This window comes from Python bivittatus, unplaced genomic scaffold (assembly GCF_059951505.1).
Source record: "Python bivittatus isolate LINGU-HERP-01145 unplaced genomic scaffold, Pbiv_v1 ctg000670_np1212, whole genome shotgun sequence".
Taxonomy (NCBI): Eukaryota; Metazoa; Chordata; class Lepidosauria; order Squamata; family Pythonidae; genus Python; species Python bivittatus.
This window is the reverse complement of record NW_028277094.1, coordinates 12,157,883-12,172,129: the sequence shown is the minus strand read 5'-3', so window position 1 is coordinate 12,172,129 and position 14,247 is coordinate 12,157,883. Positions and strand designations below refer to the sequence as shown.

General features: G+C 55.4%; 2 protein-coding genes across 2 annotated transcripts; both read left to right on the top strand.

Annotated features, from left to right (window-relative positions):
- Positions 1 to 895: 895 nt before the first annotated feature.
- LOC112541450 (zinc finger protein RFP-like) lies at positions 896 to 7,448 on the top strand. The gene is made up of 7 exons (XM_025170955.2): positions 896 to 1,742; positions 2,364 to 2,459; positions 3,522 to 3,743; positions 4,343 to 4,365; positions 4,917 to 5,032; positions 5,758 to 5,790; positions 6,838 to 7,448. The coding sequence occupies exons 1-7, from the start codon at positions 1,335 to 1,337 to the stop codon at positions 7,329 to 7,331; spliced, it is 1,392 nt and encodes a 463-aa protein (XP_025026723.1). The 5' UTR covers positions 896 to 1,334; the 3' UTR covers positions 7,332 to 7,448.
- A 623-nt stretch (positions 7,449 to 8,071) lies between these two features.
- LOC103060509 (uncharacterized) lies at positions 8,072 to 14,018 on the top strand. Its single transcript, XM_088151655.1, has 9 exons — positions 8,072 to 8,230; positions 9,160 to 9,300; positions 10,303 to 10,445; positions 10,553 to 10,674; positions 11,040 to 11,106; positions 11,710 to 11,753; positions 11,854 to 11,928; positions 12,561 to 12,672; positions 13,313 to 14,018. Exons 1-9 carry the CDS (start codon positions 8,158 to 8,160, stop codon positions 13,406 to 13,408), a joined length of 873 nt encoding a protein of 290 aa, XP_088007781.1. The 5' UTR covers positions 8,072 to 8,157; the 3' UTR covers positions 13,409 to 14,018.
- The last annotated feature ends 229 nt before the right edge of the window (positions 14,019 to 14,247 follow it).

Sequence of the window (14,247 nt, the reverse complement as noted above, 5' to 3'; positions counted from 1 at the left end):
CCCGCCACAATGCTCGCGGCGCCGGCTCTGCGCAGGCGCGGCGGCGGCGGCGGCGGCGGCGGCCGCGCCTCGCGCGCAGGCGCGTGCCAGGCCCCTCCCCGCGGCCGAGGCGGGGCCCTGGCGGTGCTGCAGGTGAGCCGGCGGGGGGCGGCGGCGCTGCCCGCAGGGGGGTCGCCCCGCCCCGCCCCGCCCTCTCGGCCCCGCCCAGGGCGCTCGGAGCAAAGGCGCCCGCGTCGCACCTGGCCTGGGTAGCGCCGGGCAGCGGCTGCGGCGTCCCCGCCCTGGAGACCCGCGCGGCTGCCGGGATCCAGGCAGCCCCGGAGAGCAGCCCAGCGGGGGAGACGATCCGCCCTCGGCCGCCCTCTCGTGGTTTTCCAGACCTTTGCAGGGCAGGTCCGGGTGCCGGATGCTTGGCCACCGCGGGTGACACACGCAGAGCAGCCGGAGGCTGAACCGCCACCGTTGTGTAATGAGCGAAGATCATCCGTAGGGCAGACCGCGTATTGTTTATTAAACCAGTCTACGTAGCCGCCCTTCTCCCCCCGGGTGACCCTGGGCGGTGTACAGCAAAGCTAAAAACAGCCAGTAAATACGAGAAAAACATAAAAAGCAAAATAAAACACAGAATAAAGTTTTATTTAAATACATGAACTGGGACATATGCTTGAAACTCCATCAAAAGCTAAGTGAAATGGAGTTCACTGGATCAGCTCCGGGGGCCCCAATCAACTTTTGGCCCTCCAGACTGAACTGGGACTAAAACCCGACGGCCGCAGCGGCTGAGGAATCCCGTAGGGCGAATTATGTCGGGTGGCGGCAGATTGGAGGGACCGGCTCCAGCTCTCCCTCCTTGCACGTCTCTGTGCCGTTAAGAGCGTGTGGCCCAGCACCTGAAGCAGGTGAGCCGTTTCTCTTACGCTCCTCCGGCCGAGTCGCCTCCCCTGCTTCTTTGCTGCAGTTAAAGGCCCAGGAGCAGGGCCAGCTCCAAAAGCAGAACTCGAAAGAGGCTGCGAGGAACTCTGGAGAGACTCGGCCGCAGAAGTCCAGACAGACAGACCGTCTGTCCTGGAGAAGCCCGGGGGGCTGAGATGAGTGTCTTCCCTGTCGTGAGTAACACGGTGCTCAGGAAAACTCAACTGTCCCCAGAGAACACAAGCATGAGGCCGCAGAGCAACCCTTCTCCCAGCAGGACCAGCAGAGATTCAGGAAGGGGTTAAGCAAATAATTAGGAGCTCATTGGCAGAGAGAGAAGCACGAAAGGGTCCTATTTACGTGGGGAAAGCTATAAGAAAGTAGCTTGAGGTATTTCTGAGAGGGAGTTTTGTGAAACTACGATGGATGTTGGGAAGATCTCAGAATACCTTCTGGAAGCGGTTACATGCGCTTTATGTCTGAATGTGTTCAGTGAGCCGGTGACTCTAAGCTGTAGCCATAACTTCTGCAGCGCTTGCATCCAAAAGAGCTGGGCAGGTGCTCAGAGCAATGTTCGTTGTCCTCAGTGCCAGCAGAGTTTTGCTAGCGTGGCCTTGAGGCCAAATGGGCAACTGGAAAGCGTCTCGTGGCTTATCAAGCAGCTGCAGGAAAAAGGCGTCCTGAAGAAAAGGCTTTGTGAGGCTCACCAGCAGCCTGTGAAACTTTTCTGCCAGGATGACCAAGTTCTCCTCTGCTTCGAGTGTGAGAAGTCCCAGGCTCACGTGGGCCACGTGTTTGCTTCTATGGAAGAGGCAGCCCATAACTTCAAGGTATGGATGGGTTACTCTTGGATTCAGGTGAAGTGAAGGAATCTCCCTCAAAGGGACTGGCTTCCTACTTGCGGTAGACCGGGTGGTGAGGGAGGTTGACCTGGTTGTTGGGCAGAGTTGCCAAGCGGTTGGCCTGTCTTGCCCCTGTGACTCCAGCAAAAACTGATAGTCTGTCTGGGAGCATATATCGTATTAAGATATGATTTGCGTAACCATGGTGAGTTTAATAAGCCACATGGGTTGAGTTCATGGAACCATTAAGTCAAAAACAAGCAAACTATGTTATGCTTTGGGATGTTCTGTGGTCCTGCTCCAGCTACACTGAAGTAGCTCAAATTTTTGCTCAGAGTGCAGCAGCAACTTTATAGGATGAACATATATCCCCGAACTTTGCCCTGTGTAGAAGAAAGTTAATTCGTACCTATGTGCAGGCATTAGCTGAGGAACTAGCTTGTCTGCAAACTGAAGTTCAGGCTGCAACCAACCAACTTCCTTCCTCTGACCATAGCTTGGCCAAGGCTGCCCAAAACATTCAGGGCTGGGAGGACCCTTGACCTGGGTCCCTCCACAATCAAACACAGCGTGTGGTCTCTGTTTAGAGTAATGGCCTCTCTCTTCCAGCGTGAAATCAATGTGCTTTTGGAACTTCTGAAGCTTCGGGAGGGACACGTCCGAGCCAGCTTTTCAGATGTGCTAACAGAAAGACAAAACCTGGAGGTAAGGTCCTTGGTCTGCTTCTCTTTGGGGAAGAGAGTCGCTCTGTGGTGAGATGGGCAGTGACAAATTTGAAATATAAATAAATGTATCCTATCCTATGAGTAGCTTGAAAGCAAAAATGTCAGGCTTGAGCTCGTACTGGAGAGAGTTGTAGTTCTCTCCCTCCTACGGTGCACAGTTAGATATGCAGCTTTATACTTTTTTTTTAACTTGTGAGCTGCCTAGAGTCACTATACAGTGAGATGAGCGGTGTATGAATTAAATTGGGGGGGGAGGGAGTGTATCACATTGGAAGGCTCTCTGCTGAGGGGGACGTGAATGCGCTCTGGTACTCTGCTCAGTTCCATTGGGGAAGTTGAGGCAACAGATGTTGACGGTATCTTAGCTTCCTCTGCTGGACCGTGGCTGCCCTGCTGCCTGTTCTTTTTCCACATATTTGCATTGACAAAGCTTCATTCCTGAGTAAAGTTTTAAAGCCAGGTAATGTGGGTGTGGCTCACCAGCCCAGTCTTTTCCTAGCCTGGCATCCTCCAGATGTTTTGGAGGTAGAACCCCCCTGCCAGCATCTTACAGCCCAACTCATCTGGAAGGAATTAGATGGGGGAAGCAGCAATGATCGTTGCATCATGTGTCTTGATGAGAGGGGGGTTCATCTCCCCAACATACCAAGACTGCACATTATTTGGCACTGCTATGAATTACAGGTATCTCCTAACAGACCTTTTCCTTAATCATCAACTGTGGTCCAATGGCTAATCTGTGCAACACATCCACAGTTTGTTCATAATCTCAAGAGACTTGCCTTATTGGAATAAGACCACTGACTCACCCAACAGGGTCTTGAAAGCCCAGGTAGAGGTTCTTCCAGCTGTGCTAGCAAGGAATGCCTTCTGAATTGGAGGTGCTGCAGATTACAGTCCTGTGCAATCCCATTGGCATTCTTGGTTAGCATGTTCTCAAGCTGAACGTGATTTCATGGTTTGACTTGGTGGTCCGACTTGGGCTTCTACAAAAGCTTGGCTTTTGTTCCTGGTGCTCTTCTTCCTTTCTCCCCCCCCTTAGAAAATTATGGAACATGGCAGTCAGAGGTTTGTCTCAGAATACAAGGAGCTGTACGAGACAGTGCAGAAAGTGCAGACGGAGCAGCTGACCCTGGCCCGGTCAATCAGCGAAGACATCGAGCAAGAGCTGTCTGAGCTGGTCAGGAAGTACAACGAAGTGAGGGCATTAAAGAGGGAGCTGGCCAAAAAGAATGAAGAAGAACCTGCTTATGAATTCCTACAGGTAGGCTGGTCAGGAGCCTCCAGGAAGTGGGAGCGGTCCAAAATGTGAAGGTGGCCTTGGCAGTGAAATGGAGGGGTGGTCGTTCAACAGATGCAGCCTACTTCTAAGAGGAGGTGTTTGAAGGCAGTGAAGATTTGGCCATATTCCCTATGCAAAAGCTTTTTGACTCAACTGGCTTTTCCCTGGAGGGTGGTGCAGAGCAGTGGGGGGGGGGGTTCCCAATGAAAATGGACTTTTCCTGCATCTCTGCTCACTGCATTTGAGTAACATAAGCCTCCCCTGCATTAGAAAGTTCACCTAGTAAGATGCTTTCTCCTTAAGTGCTGAAAAAAGTGCCCCATTTCTGGGGTCCAAATTAAGGAGGTTCAGGAATGAGCAATTATCTGCCTGGGTTGATAAAGGGAGAGAGCTGGGCCTGGCCTCCAACTTTGTCAACCCTTTTTGCTCCTCTGTATTGAGAGACTATTCCATTTCAAGTCTAAATTAAACAACGTATCTGGACGAGAAGGGCAGGACTGAGCCTTTAATGCTTGCTTTTGGTGTTTGCTGCTAAGCTTGTCTTACAATCCACACCTTTCTCTTCCTTTCTTTCATTCCAGGATATCAAAGCGGTCATGGCCAGGTACGTAACGCTTTTCCCTTCATTGCCATATTAGGTGCCTATGCTACGCACTGAACTTAAATAGGAGGAAACGGACTCATTGAGTTGGACCAAAGCACGTTAAAAGGATGTGGGCTGCATCCAGTAATTGTTGATGATGGCTAATCCCTGATTCGAGTTTAGGGTCTTTATTTCCTGCTGGAGCTCAGTTGGGCTGCTTTTTGAAACACTGTGTGTGTATGTGAAATCGATAACCAATTAGTCCTTGGGGCGGACGTGGGTAGCAGGCTGCCATCGCTATCGCTCCATCACAGGGAGTGATGAGGTAACCGGCATATTGCACATGCTGTAGGTGGCCATTTGGTAAAAAGGCTTTATTTTAACTAACTCTAAGATAGCTGGACTTCAATTCCCATGCTGGCTGGGGAATTCTGGGAGCTGAAGTCCACACATCTTAAAGTTGCTAAGGTTGAGAAAAACTACTCTAGAACCTGCCTGCTGCTCATAAAACCTTGAAGATTTCCTGCTGAGTCTCGCAGGTGGATAATCCTTTGTCTGCCTGGTGTCTCTAGGTACCGAGAAGTAATGACTCAGCCTCCAGAAGGAAACTTTCCTGCCTTCAAAGAGAAAATATGGGATCTCTCTCTCAGAAACCTTTTTATATGTAATACACTGAAGAGGTGCAAAGGTAAGGGTTTGCCCTGGAATGGGCCAAAGGTAGAGGAGTTTGGAGAGCTGTCCTTATCCAAAAGGTCACAGGACACCCTGCTAAGCAATGGGATGAAGCAGGCTGCAAAGCAGGTGTGAATAGGACGGTGGGGTTTATTGAAGGGCTGGCTCTAATGTTGGGCAAATGGCAACTTGGGTTGCTTTGCTCTGCCCCCAGCAGTTTGGGGGCAAGTGCTATAAAAGCAACCCCAACATTTGGATCAAACAAGCCACGTGAGGAAGTGGGTTGTGGAGAGGAAGCCGATCCAAGGGTTTTGCTAAGTTATCCTGTTGGATAAATAAGCCATGATTGCTTGAATTGTGATAAACCAGGCGGCAAATGGCTAGAGGAACAGGACCAAGCACACTTGTAGGACGTGTTTCATGTGTGTGAAGATGGCCACTCTTTTGTCGGAGTCCAAAGAATTACTCCATGAGGTTGAAGAGCCTTTGGCCAGACAGACAGACAGACAGACAGAGGGTGGTGCCTTTGAGCTGCGCAAGAAAAAAAAGGCAAAAAGGGGGTCTTCTGGGTAGGATGGCACCATCCTGCCAGACGGATTATTAGCTACAAGTAATAGGATGCAAACTTCTGTTGGAAAGAGTGTCTTCCTCTCTCCTCCGTACTAACCAGAGGGAAGGACAATTCTGTTTCTTACCTTTTTCAAAATAACTTCCCACTGTTTCTCTCGTTTTTCTCTCCAGGAGCTATGCCAGTGGAGTCGGATGTGCAAAGAGGTAAGTCCTTGGAGGGATGAGAGAGGGGATGGAGAAGGGAAAGGGGAATGATTGCCATTTAATTGCCTAAATCAGTGTTTCTCAACCTTGGCCGTTTGAAGATGGGTGGACTTCAACTCCCAGAATTCCCCAGCCAGCATGGCTGGCTGGGGAATTCTGGGAGTTGAAGTCCATCCATCTTCAAACAGCCAAGGTTGAGAAACACTTGCCTAAATGGAGTCCCTTCAGAAGTCCCTCCCCAGCTCTCCAAACTGGGAGGCAGGCTGGGTTTCAGGGGCTGAAAAGCAGAGGGGAGTGCCCCCCCTTGATGGCAGTTGTTCTGCAGCCCCTGCCCAATGCAGCCCTCCTGGCACAGCCTGCCTTTCTGGCTGGGCTGAGCTCTGCATGATTGGGTCATGGGGGGGGTAGGGCAGGTGGCATGATTTCACCCCACTAGTTCAGCTGGGGAGACTAGCCTGCAGCCAAGTGGGAGCAGGCACGTCCCTTGACCAAAAAGCAGGGAGCTCGTGGGTAGCTTGGAAGTTCCAGGGACACCTTGCAGGGAGCTAAAAAGTGGGGAGCAATGCTGCTCGTGAGAGGAAGCTCTTGGTGCCTCCGAGCTTTTTAGTCCTGCCCGACAGGCGGCCTTGCTGTAAGAGACCCAGAGGGGCTTCCCAACTCTTGCGACCAGCCCTCCAAGGAGGGGGGGCTGGCTGGCCCTGGCTGCTTCTGCGGAGCTCCTGGGTCATTCCTGGGGGTGGGCCAGAGCAGTCCTGGCATGGCTGCCCCTTGCTGCACTTGCAGCAGCCCCCAGGTGTAGAGAGGGGGCCCAGCCCACTGGCTTCCAGGTGGGGAATCGGGGTTGCCCCCGTGGGCCAAGACCTAACTGAGTCTTGTGGGGCAGGGGCCTGTGGCTCTCCAGGGATGCCTGAACTACAACTCCTAGCAGCCCCAGCTGTTCTGAGTAAAGCCAGAGATTGGGATTTAGCCTGTGGAGGAGTGGGGGGTGGTCAGCTTGCCTGCCGCCCCTTCCCTTTCTGAAAGGGTTTCTCTTTCCTCCTCCCCAAGCCAGCGTGAGCCTGGATCCTGTGACGGCCTATCCCCGCCTGCTGCTCTCTGCCTCCAGAAAGATCGTGACCCACGACTCCACCTTCAACAGCCTGGTCAGCAGCCCCCGGGCCTTCGACATGATGCCCTGCATCCTGGCGGAGGAGGGCTTCACTTCGGGGCGGCACTGCTGGCAGGTGGAGGTGACCTCGGGGGGCCACGGCTGGGCCGTGGGGGTGATGAAGGAGTCTGTGGAGAGGAAGGGGCCGCTCGCGATTTCTGTGCAGGAAGGCATCTGGGCTCTGGTGCCTGAACTCCTGCCGCCTGCCTACCGCAAAGCGGGCACCAGCCGCTTCCGCCTCTACCTGGATTACGAGGGCGGCACCATCTGCTTCTTTGAGGTGGATTCACGGGAGCTCGTGGCGCTCCGGTCCTACGCCGTCTTCCTTGGCGAGCGGGTCTTCCCTTTCTTCATGCTGGGGGAGCCCAACACCCAGATGCGGGTGGTGCCCTGAGGGCCAGGCGCAGCCGGCTCCCTCCCTGCCGGGGCGCTGGCAGCACCAGTGCTCTTGCTCAGAGGCCAAGGGCGCGGGGTGGCACCGGGTCTCCCACAGCAGGGTGGGGGTCCTGAGGGGGCACGGTGGAAAGAGGCACTTCTTCTCTGCCTGCTTGGGGGGAGGTGGTGGCACTTTGGAGGGCGCAAGTAATAAAGAGGTGGTCTTGTCTTTCTCTGGATCTGGGCAGTGCTTGCTTTGCGTCCTGGGGCGGGGGAGCGACCAAGCGAAGGAGGTGGGGGGCCACGGGGGGGCTGCTGCTGCTGCTCCTCCTCCAACGGGGAGCCCCAGTTCCAGCAGCGGCTGCGCTTGCTGCCTCGGCGGGTGAATCCCGCGCCCCCCGCGAGGGGCTTGCTGGTTTTTCCCGGCTTCGCCGTCCGTCCGGGCTCTGCTCCTCGGGACGACTGGCAGGAAGCCCCGAGGACTCTCAGTGGCAAGACCCAGAAGCTCAGCGGCCCAGCCCTCGCCCCGAGGGGAGGCGGCGTGGCCGGGCTCTCGGGGCCGCTTCCTTCGCTAAAGGGAGGTTAATGAGGGGGCGGCACTTGCTTCTCCGGGGCGGCTTCAGAAGGGCTGCGGGGGCGGGCGGAGGAGGGCCCCTCTGTCCGCGGCGGCGGGGCGTCTCCGGCCCGGGATGGGGCGGCCCGAGCCGCGCGCAGTCCCGGCCGCCCGGCCGCTGGCGACCCACGGGGGCGGGGCGCGCGGGGCGGGGGCTGGGCTGGGCTGGGCTGGGCTGGGATGCCCGACGGCGGCCTGGGCCTGCCCTCCTTCCCCGACCGTCCCCAGAGCCATGGAGGTGCCGGGCGCCGCGGAGCAAGAGCCGGGCGCCGGCGCCCCCCGCGAGGAGATCGATCTGTCCCTGGGTGAGGATTTCCGCGCCCGGGGAGGGTCGGAGCTGCGTTTGGGGGCGCCGACTGCCCCGCTCGCTTGGGGACGGGATAAGGAGGGCGGGGGGCAGCCGCAGCTGAGAAGCCCTCCGGCTGCCCTTCAGCCGCCCGGTAGCCGCCAGCGCGGGGGGCGGTCAAGGAAAGTTCGTTCTCTAAGCGCTTCGGACCCCCAAACTCCGTCCCCTTCCCGCGCTGTCGACCCCGGCCGAAGGCCCCCAAAACAGTCACCGCCACCCCTCATCGGCTGCCCTCCCCTTCACTTTCGCCTCTTCTCCTCCTAGACCCCCCGGCCTGTCCAGCGCTTCGGTCTCGCCCCCCGCCCCGCAAACGGGTGTCGCGGACCCCTCCTCCCCCTCGGCCTTCCAGCGCCAACGGCCAGAAATAGAGCCGGCGCCCTGCCAGCGCCTCTCTTTAGGGCATGACGGCGCTGCCAAGCATTTCCCTGGCACGGGGTCTGCCGGCTGCGCGAAGCCAGCCGGCCGGAATGATCTCCCCCGCCCCGCGGCTGCCCCAGCTGGCTCGGGCGGTCAGGCAACGAGGCCGTGGCAGAGCCGCCCCGCCCCGCCCCGCCCCCGGAGCGTGGCCTGGGCAGGGTTAACGGCGCGCGCTGCTGCTGGTTGAAGCGGGCGAGGAGTGCCACCGGCCCCTTCGCCGAAGCTCTGGAATTCGTGGGTGCGGGTGCCGGGGGTCCGGTCGTGCTTCCGGCGAGCGCCCTGCCCGCTGCAGCCGGCGGCGTTGTGTCTTCCACGCAGCCGGTCCGGTATGTGGCCCCTGGCAGCTGCCGCCGCCCTCGGGCTGGCGTTTGCCCGGCTGTTGGCTGGGCTGCCTTGACCTGCCCTGGAGAGCGCGGCGCCGGGCTGCCAGGGCTGCCAGGGCTGCAAGGGCTGCGTCTGTGCCCTCTGCAGATGACATCATCAGGCGGAACCAGAAGGGGCGAGCCCAGCCGAAGAGGGGCAACCCGTGGAGGCGGCCGCTGAAGAGCAGACCCCCTGCCTCCAGGAGCGGGCGGCCGCGGTTCCAGAGCTGGGTCCCACCAGCCCTGCCAGGTGGGCCAAAGGGACTGGCGAGGGAGAGGGCCAGCCAAGAGGGCCCTTCGGAGAGCGGGGCGGGGGGGCTCCCCAATCTGGTGCCCTCATGTCAGTCCAGGTCGCCTTGCTTTAGCAAAACAGAAAACCTCCTACTGAATCGCTGGCAATGGGTGTCCCCCTCTGGAGCCGAGCGGGTGTTGGGTAGCACCCCAGGAGCATGCCACTGTGCCCAGGCTCGCTTAAGGGGCCCCCTTGGCGGATGTGAAGACTGGATTCAGTGACGCTCTGGTTGGCTTTGCTCATATTAATATCATAAAAATGGTATAAATTATATATAATTTAATTTATATATATAAATTATATTATACCATATAAAATAATATAAATTATTATTTGTTATAAATTATTATATAATTATAAATCATAGAAAATAATATAAGTAAATATTTTAAAAATCTCATAAAAATCCCACGGCCTTCAGGAAAAGCGTGAAATCCTGGCCATGCCAGAAGGCCTGGGGGCCTGATGGGGGCTTGCATCACTGGAAGCGGCTTGTGGAGTAATTGATTTTGCCCCCCCTCCCCCGTCATCTTGAATGTTTTAGTATTTATGTACAGGGTTTGTTTTACAGTCTGACTCTTAATTGATTAATTAATTTTAATTATCTATAAGGTTTTACTTTTAATTGTTCATGGCGTTTTGGTTTTAACTGTGAGCCACCTAGAGACACCCATTGGGGGAGACAGGCGGCATACAAATTTCATAAATAAATAAATAAATATTAATGCCCTTAGAAGGTCTCCGATTGGGAAAAACCATCTCATTTGAAAAACTGGCCTGCAGATGGAAGCCCCTCGTGTTAAAAAGAGGACAAAGCCTGGGGGGCCTGGAGCAATTTCTGCCAAAGGGGAGGGATGAGGGGTCAGGGGCCAAGCCCTGTGGATTAATACAACTCCGGGCTGGCGGCAGAGAATTGGTATTGACCGCAGGGACCCAAATCAAAAGGTGGCGTTCCTTTAGGGTCTAGCCGATTCCCCAGAGGATTCAGGAAGCCGCCATGGACCAGGAAGCCGTTCTGGAGTAGGATGAGTGGCCCAGGGCCAAGTCCAGCTGGGCAGATGCAAGGCAGGAGCCCCCTCAATCGGGCAGCCTTTGGCCCGCAGGTAGGAGCAGGGCCCTCTTCCCCCCTCCAAGGGGCTCTGGGTGGACGCAGCCCGCCCCGCAGAGACCAGACCAGCGGGTGTGGTGAGTTGCTGCGCCTCTTTTCCAGGACAAGGCGGGGAAAGCCCCCCCGGGCAGGGCCAGTGACGGAGCCCCCGCGGACTCTCAGCCAGAAGCGCCTGCGAGAGCCAAAGCCTTCAAACCTGCAGGGACGTCTCCGCTGTTTCGGAGGTGGGTGGGTTTAAACGCGGTGCTGAGGGTCCATGTCGGCTTTTCCAACGAGGCTTCAGCGTCCAGGCGAGGTGGCGGGGAGAGGGTGAATTCGAGGTCCCGGTTGAAGACCGAAGGAGGGTGTTGGTTTACCTGCAAAGCTTGGGAACTCTGACATTTTGCAACCTCGAATAACAGCAACTACAGCTATATTTATTAACTCAGTGTTTCTCAACCTTGGGAACTTTAAGATGGGTGGACTTCAACTCCCAGAATTCCCCATGCTGCCTGGGGAATTCTGGGAATCAAAGTCCACCCGTCTTAAAGTTCCCAAGGTTGAGAAACACTGAGTTAATTGGAGGCCCTCTTCTTTCTGCCAATAACAGGCCCTTCCGATTAAACCGAAGACCAGCTTTCCTCCAGAGGCAATTCAAGTTCAACTTCAGCAAAGGGGTCAGTTTTCTCTCTCCACCCCCCCAGTCCCGCCTTTGCCTCCTTTTCTGCTCTGGGTGGCAGTTTCACCAGATGAAGAAGAATTTACTAGCCTCTCTCTCTGGTTTCAGTCAGCCTAAAAATCCATAATGAGTTAAACAGTGTACAATTACCCCCATTTAGTATTTTTCCACTGGCCTGTTTCCTTTTCCTCTACTCCTTGCAATAATCCTGAAAAGCCGATCATCATTGCCGACCCATTTTAAAGATGAGGAGCTGAAACATGGTGGTCTGCCTGTAGTTATGTATTAAATAATTTTTTTCTCCTTGGCTGGGAACATGCAGACAGTTGTGGAAATGTGGCACAACAGGGGCAATTGCCTGCTCTTTGTCGTCAACAGTTGCTGCTTCATGGTAGACTGCCTTTGAACATGGAGGCCCCATTCATCAATGTATTTTTCCATACATTTGCCTAATTCTTTTAAAGGAATATAAGTTCTGGAAAACATTGACTCCTAAGGGGCCAAGGCATCTTCCCGCTTTAGCCTCCTTGATGGTAACCAATGATGTCCTGTAAACATTTTGTTTTCACTTTTACGCCTGTCGTCCCTGTTCTTCCAACAGCAAATCAAGTCGAGAATGGAGGGGAAACTTTCAAGGATGAGAAGGTAAATACCAGGGAAGGTAGATACTTTTTTCTTCTGGAAAAAAGAGAGAACAACATGGATTGTCTTAACTGAAAAGCGACTGGCTTTGCTGTTCTGGCAGGTGGCGAACGCAGCCCAGTTCTGGGGCCGTCCTGACCATCTCTGTGTCTAACCCCCAGGCAGGCCACTCCACGGGGTAAGTGGCCCAGCATCACTTTCCCCCTGGGGCACTCGGACTTCTGGGCACCAGGACTGTGAGGTCCTGGACCGGTTGCCCTTTTACAGCAGCCTTGCCTCTGAGATCGGCAGGAGGGAATTTTCATTTGGAGGCGAGGGTGATGCGAAAGGTGTTCTGCCACGCGTGCGGACCGCGGTTTTGGACCTCTGAAAATGTTCCTCTGCTTCGGCGCCAGTGGGCAACCCTCGGCGTGTTGGCGGGAGAAAGAGAGCCAGGCGGGTGGCTTGGCTTTTGAAAGATGGGCCAGCCTGCGCTTTCACTTCCCTGTAGCCTGTTAACAGCTTGACCTGGCCAGAAGCTGGGATCAGTCTCCCTTTTCCAGGGGCTGCGCTTGACATGTAGGACTTCAAGGTCACAGCCCCTGGCATGGAAGCAAATGCCCCCGCCGCTTTGGCAAGGTTTCCAGATGTGCTTCTGGCATTTTGAAAAAAATGGTACGAGAAAGGCCTTTTGTGTGTGTTGTAGCTGGGAAACCCGTGTCAGACCTACAAGAAAGATTTAGGTGACCTCTTGGCAGGCCGGAGCAGGGGGGGACATGGGCTACGTCCGCTTCCCTCCTGGAGTTTTTCCATTTGGGGGGTGTTTCACAGGCCAGGACCCATGCGCCCCTTCCCGAGAAGGAGAAACAGCGGGGCCCCGTACCCCCACCGCCAGCCGAGAGGAGTGCCCCTCCAGTTCAACTTCCGTGCTATGGCTAACCAGGTAGAGAATTCTCCCAGGCCAGGAATGTGGCCTTGGGACCCCTCAAGGCATCTGCGGAGCTGGACCCTGCAATGAAAGGAGAGGGTTAGATGCCCCTAAATATTTTTTCAGCTAAGATTAACATCCAAATCAGGTGTTTCTGGGTGTAACCAGGCAGGGGGTGGGATTGGTCCCATCGCTGTGGGCTGGCAGTCCTGACGCGTTATGCTTCATGGGGATGGGTGACGTGACCGTCAGCAGAAGGAAGGAACAGCCTTGCAGAGTTCCAGGCCACTCACTGGGATTTCTGGCGTCCTTTTCCCCCCCGGAACCGCACGGTGTTGCCCTCTCCCCCAGGATTTCTAAAGCCCAGGCCGTGCAGCTTTGTGAAGAAGGAACGATATGACAGATTGTCCAGTCTTGAGAATGTGAACCAGGGTTCTCCCCCCGGACCTCCCCCGGCATGGCTGTGTTTGCTGAGGATTCTGGGAGTCGAAGTCCCAGAGGAAGGATGGGGAAGACCGGACGATGCTAATTCCCATTCAGGGAGGGATCCTACATGTGTTCCCCCAGAGGGACATCTGGCTCCTGTTCAGGAGAGCTTCCTCTTAGCTTCTTTCTAGAAATGCAGCTTGGCATCTATTTTGTCTCTCTCCTTTAGACCAGCGTGACGCTGAACGAGCGATTCTCTGGGCTGAGGCGCAAACGCCGTTTTGTGGCAGGACGCGGCACAAGCCGGACGGTCACTTTGCCGTAACCCTCTCCCTTGGGCGGAACCAGGCCGAAGCTGGGAAGGGGTCAGCCCTCGAAGGCCACCAGTTGTCTGAGACTGCCTGGGGAGGTCTCACCAACTGAAGCTTGGGAGGAGCCTCTTCAGTGGAGACGGTGACCTCCAGCGTGTCTCAGCATTAGACTTACCAAGCCACTCGCAGGAGGCGCCTGCTGAGGAAGATCTCCAGCTCTTGGTCTTCCCCAGGAGAAGGCTTTGTCCTCAGCATCTGGTATCTGCCTCTCTGCCTCTTCACTGCCTCACGTGGGTGGGAAGGAAAGAGTAAGTCCTTCGTTACCACCAGGGCCACCATGGTGGGTCACCTGAACCTGGAATTCCCACTTTTGCTTGTTTATTTTTTTTGTTTGGCCTGAAAAGCACTTTTGCAGACCCGTTTTGAGGCACCCACACCCACTGGGGTGGGGCGGTGACATCGCCACTGTCGTGTGACTGTTGTGCAAATGATGCCAATTGTGCCACCCATCAGTGGGGTGGTGAAGTCATGATGTCTGACCTCATCACTGTGTCTACCAGATGTGTATATTTGGAGGATTGTGTCAAGCTCTAGCAAACAGAATAAAGCTACTTTAGAATATGAGCTAGCGGGGTAATTCTTTGCAACATAATTGAGGGGCCTCGTCATAAAGCGAGCTGGCTTGCTTTGCACCACACCCTTAGCCAGCTTGCTTTAAAGTCCAGAGGCTGTGTTCGGGCTGGACTGAGTTTAACCTGTTGTCCCTGCAGCTTCCTTAGCAGCGTTTACCCTCCTCTCCTCCCTCGGGCTGCGAGAGGGACTGGCCCAGAGCCCGGTGCACTGCTTGCACTTC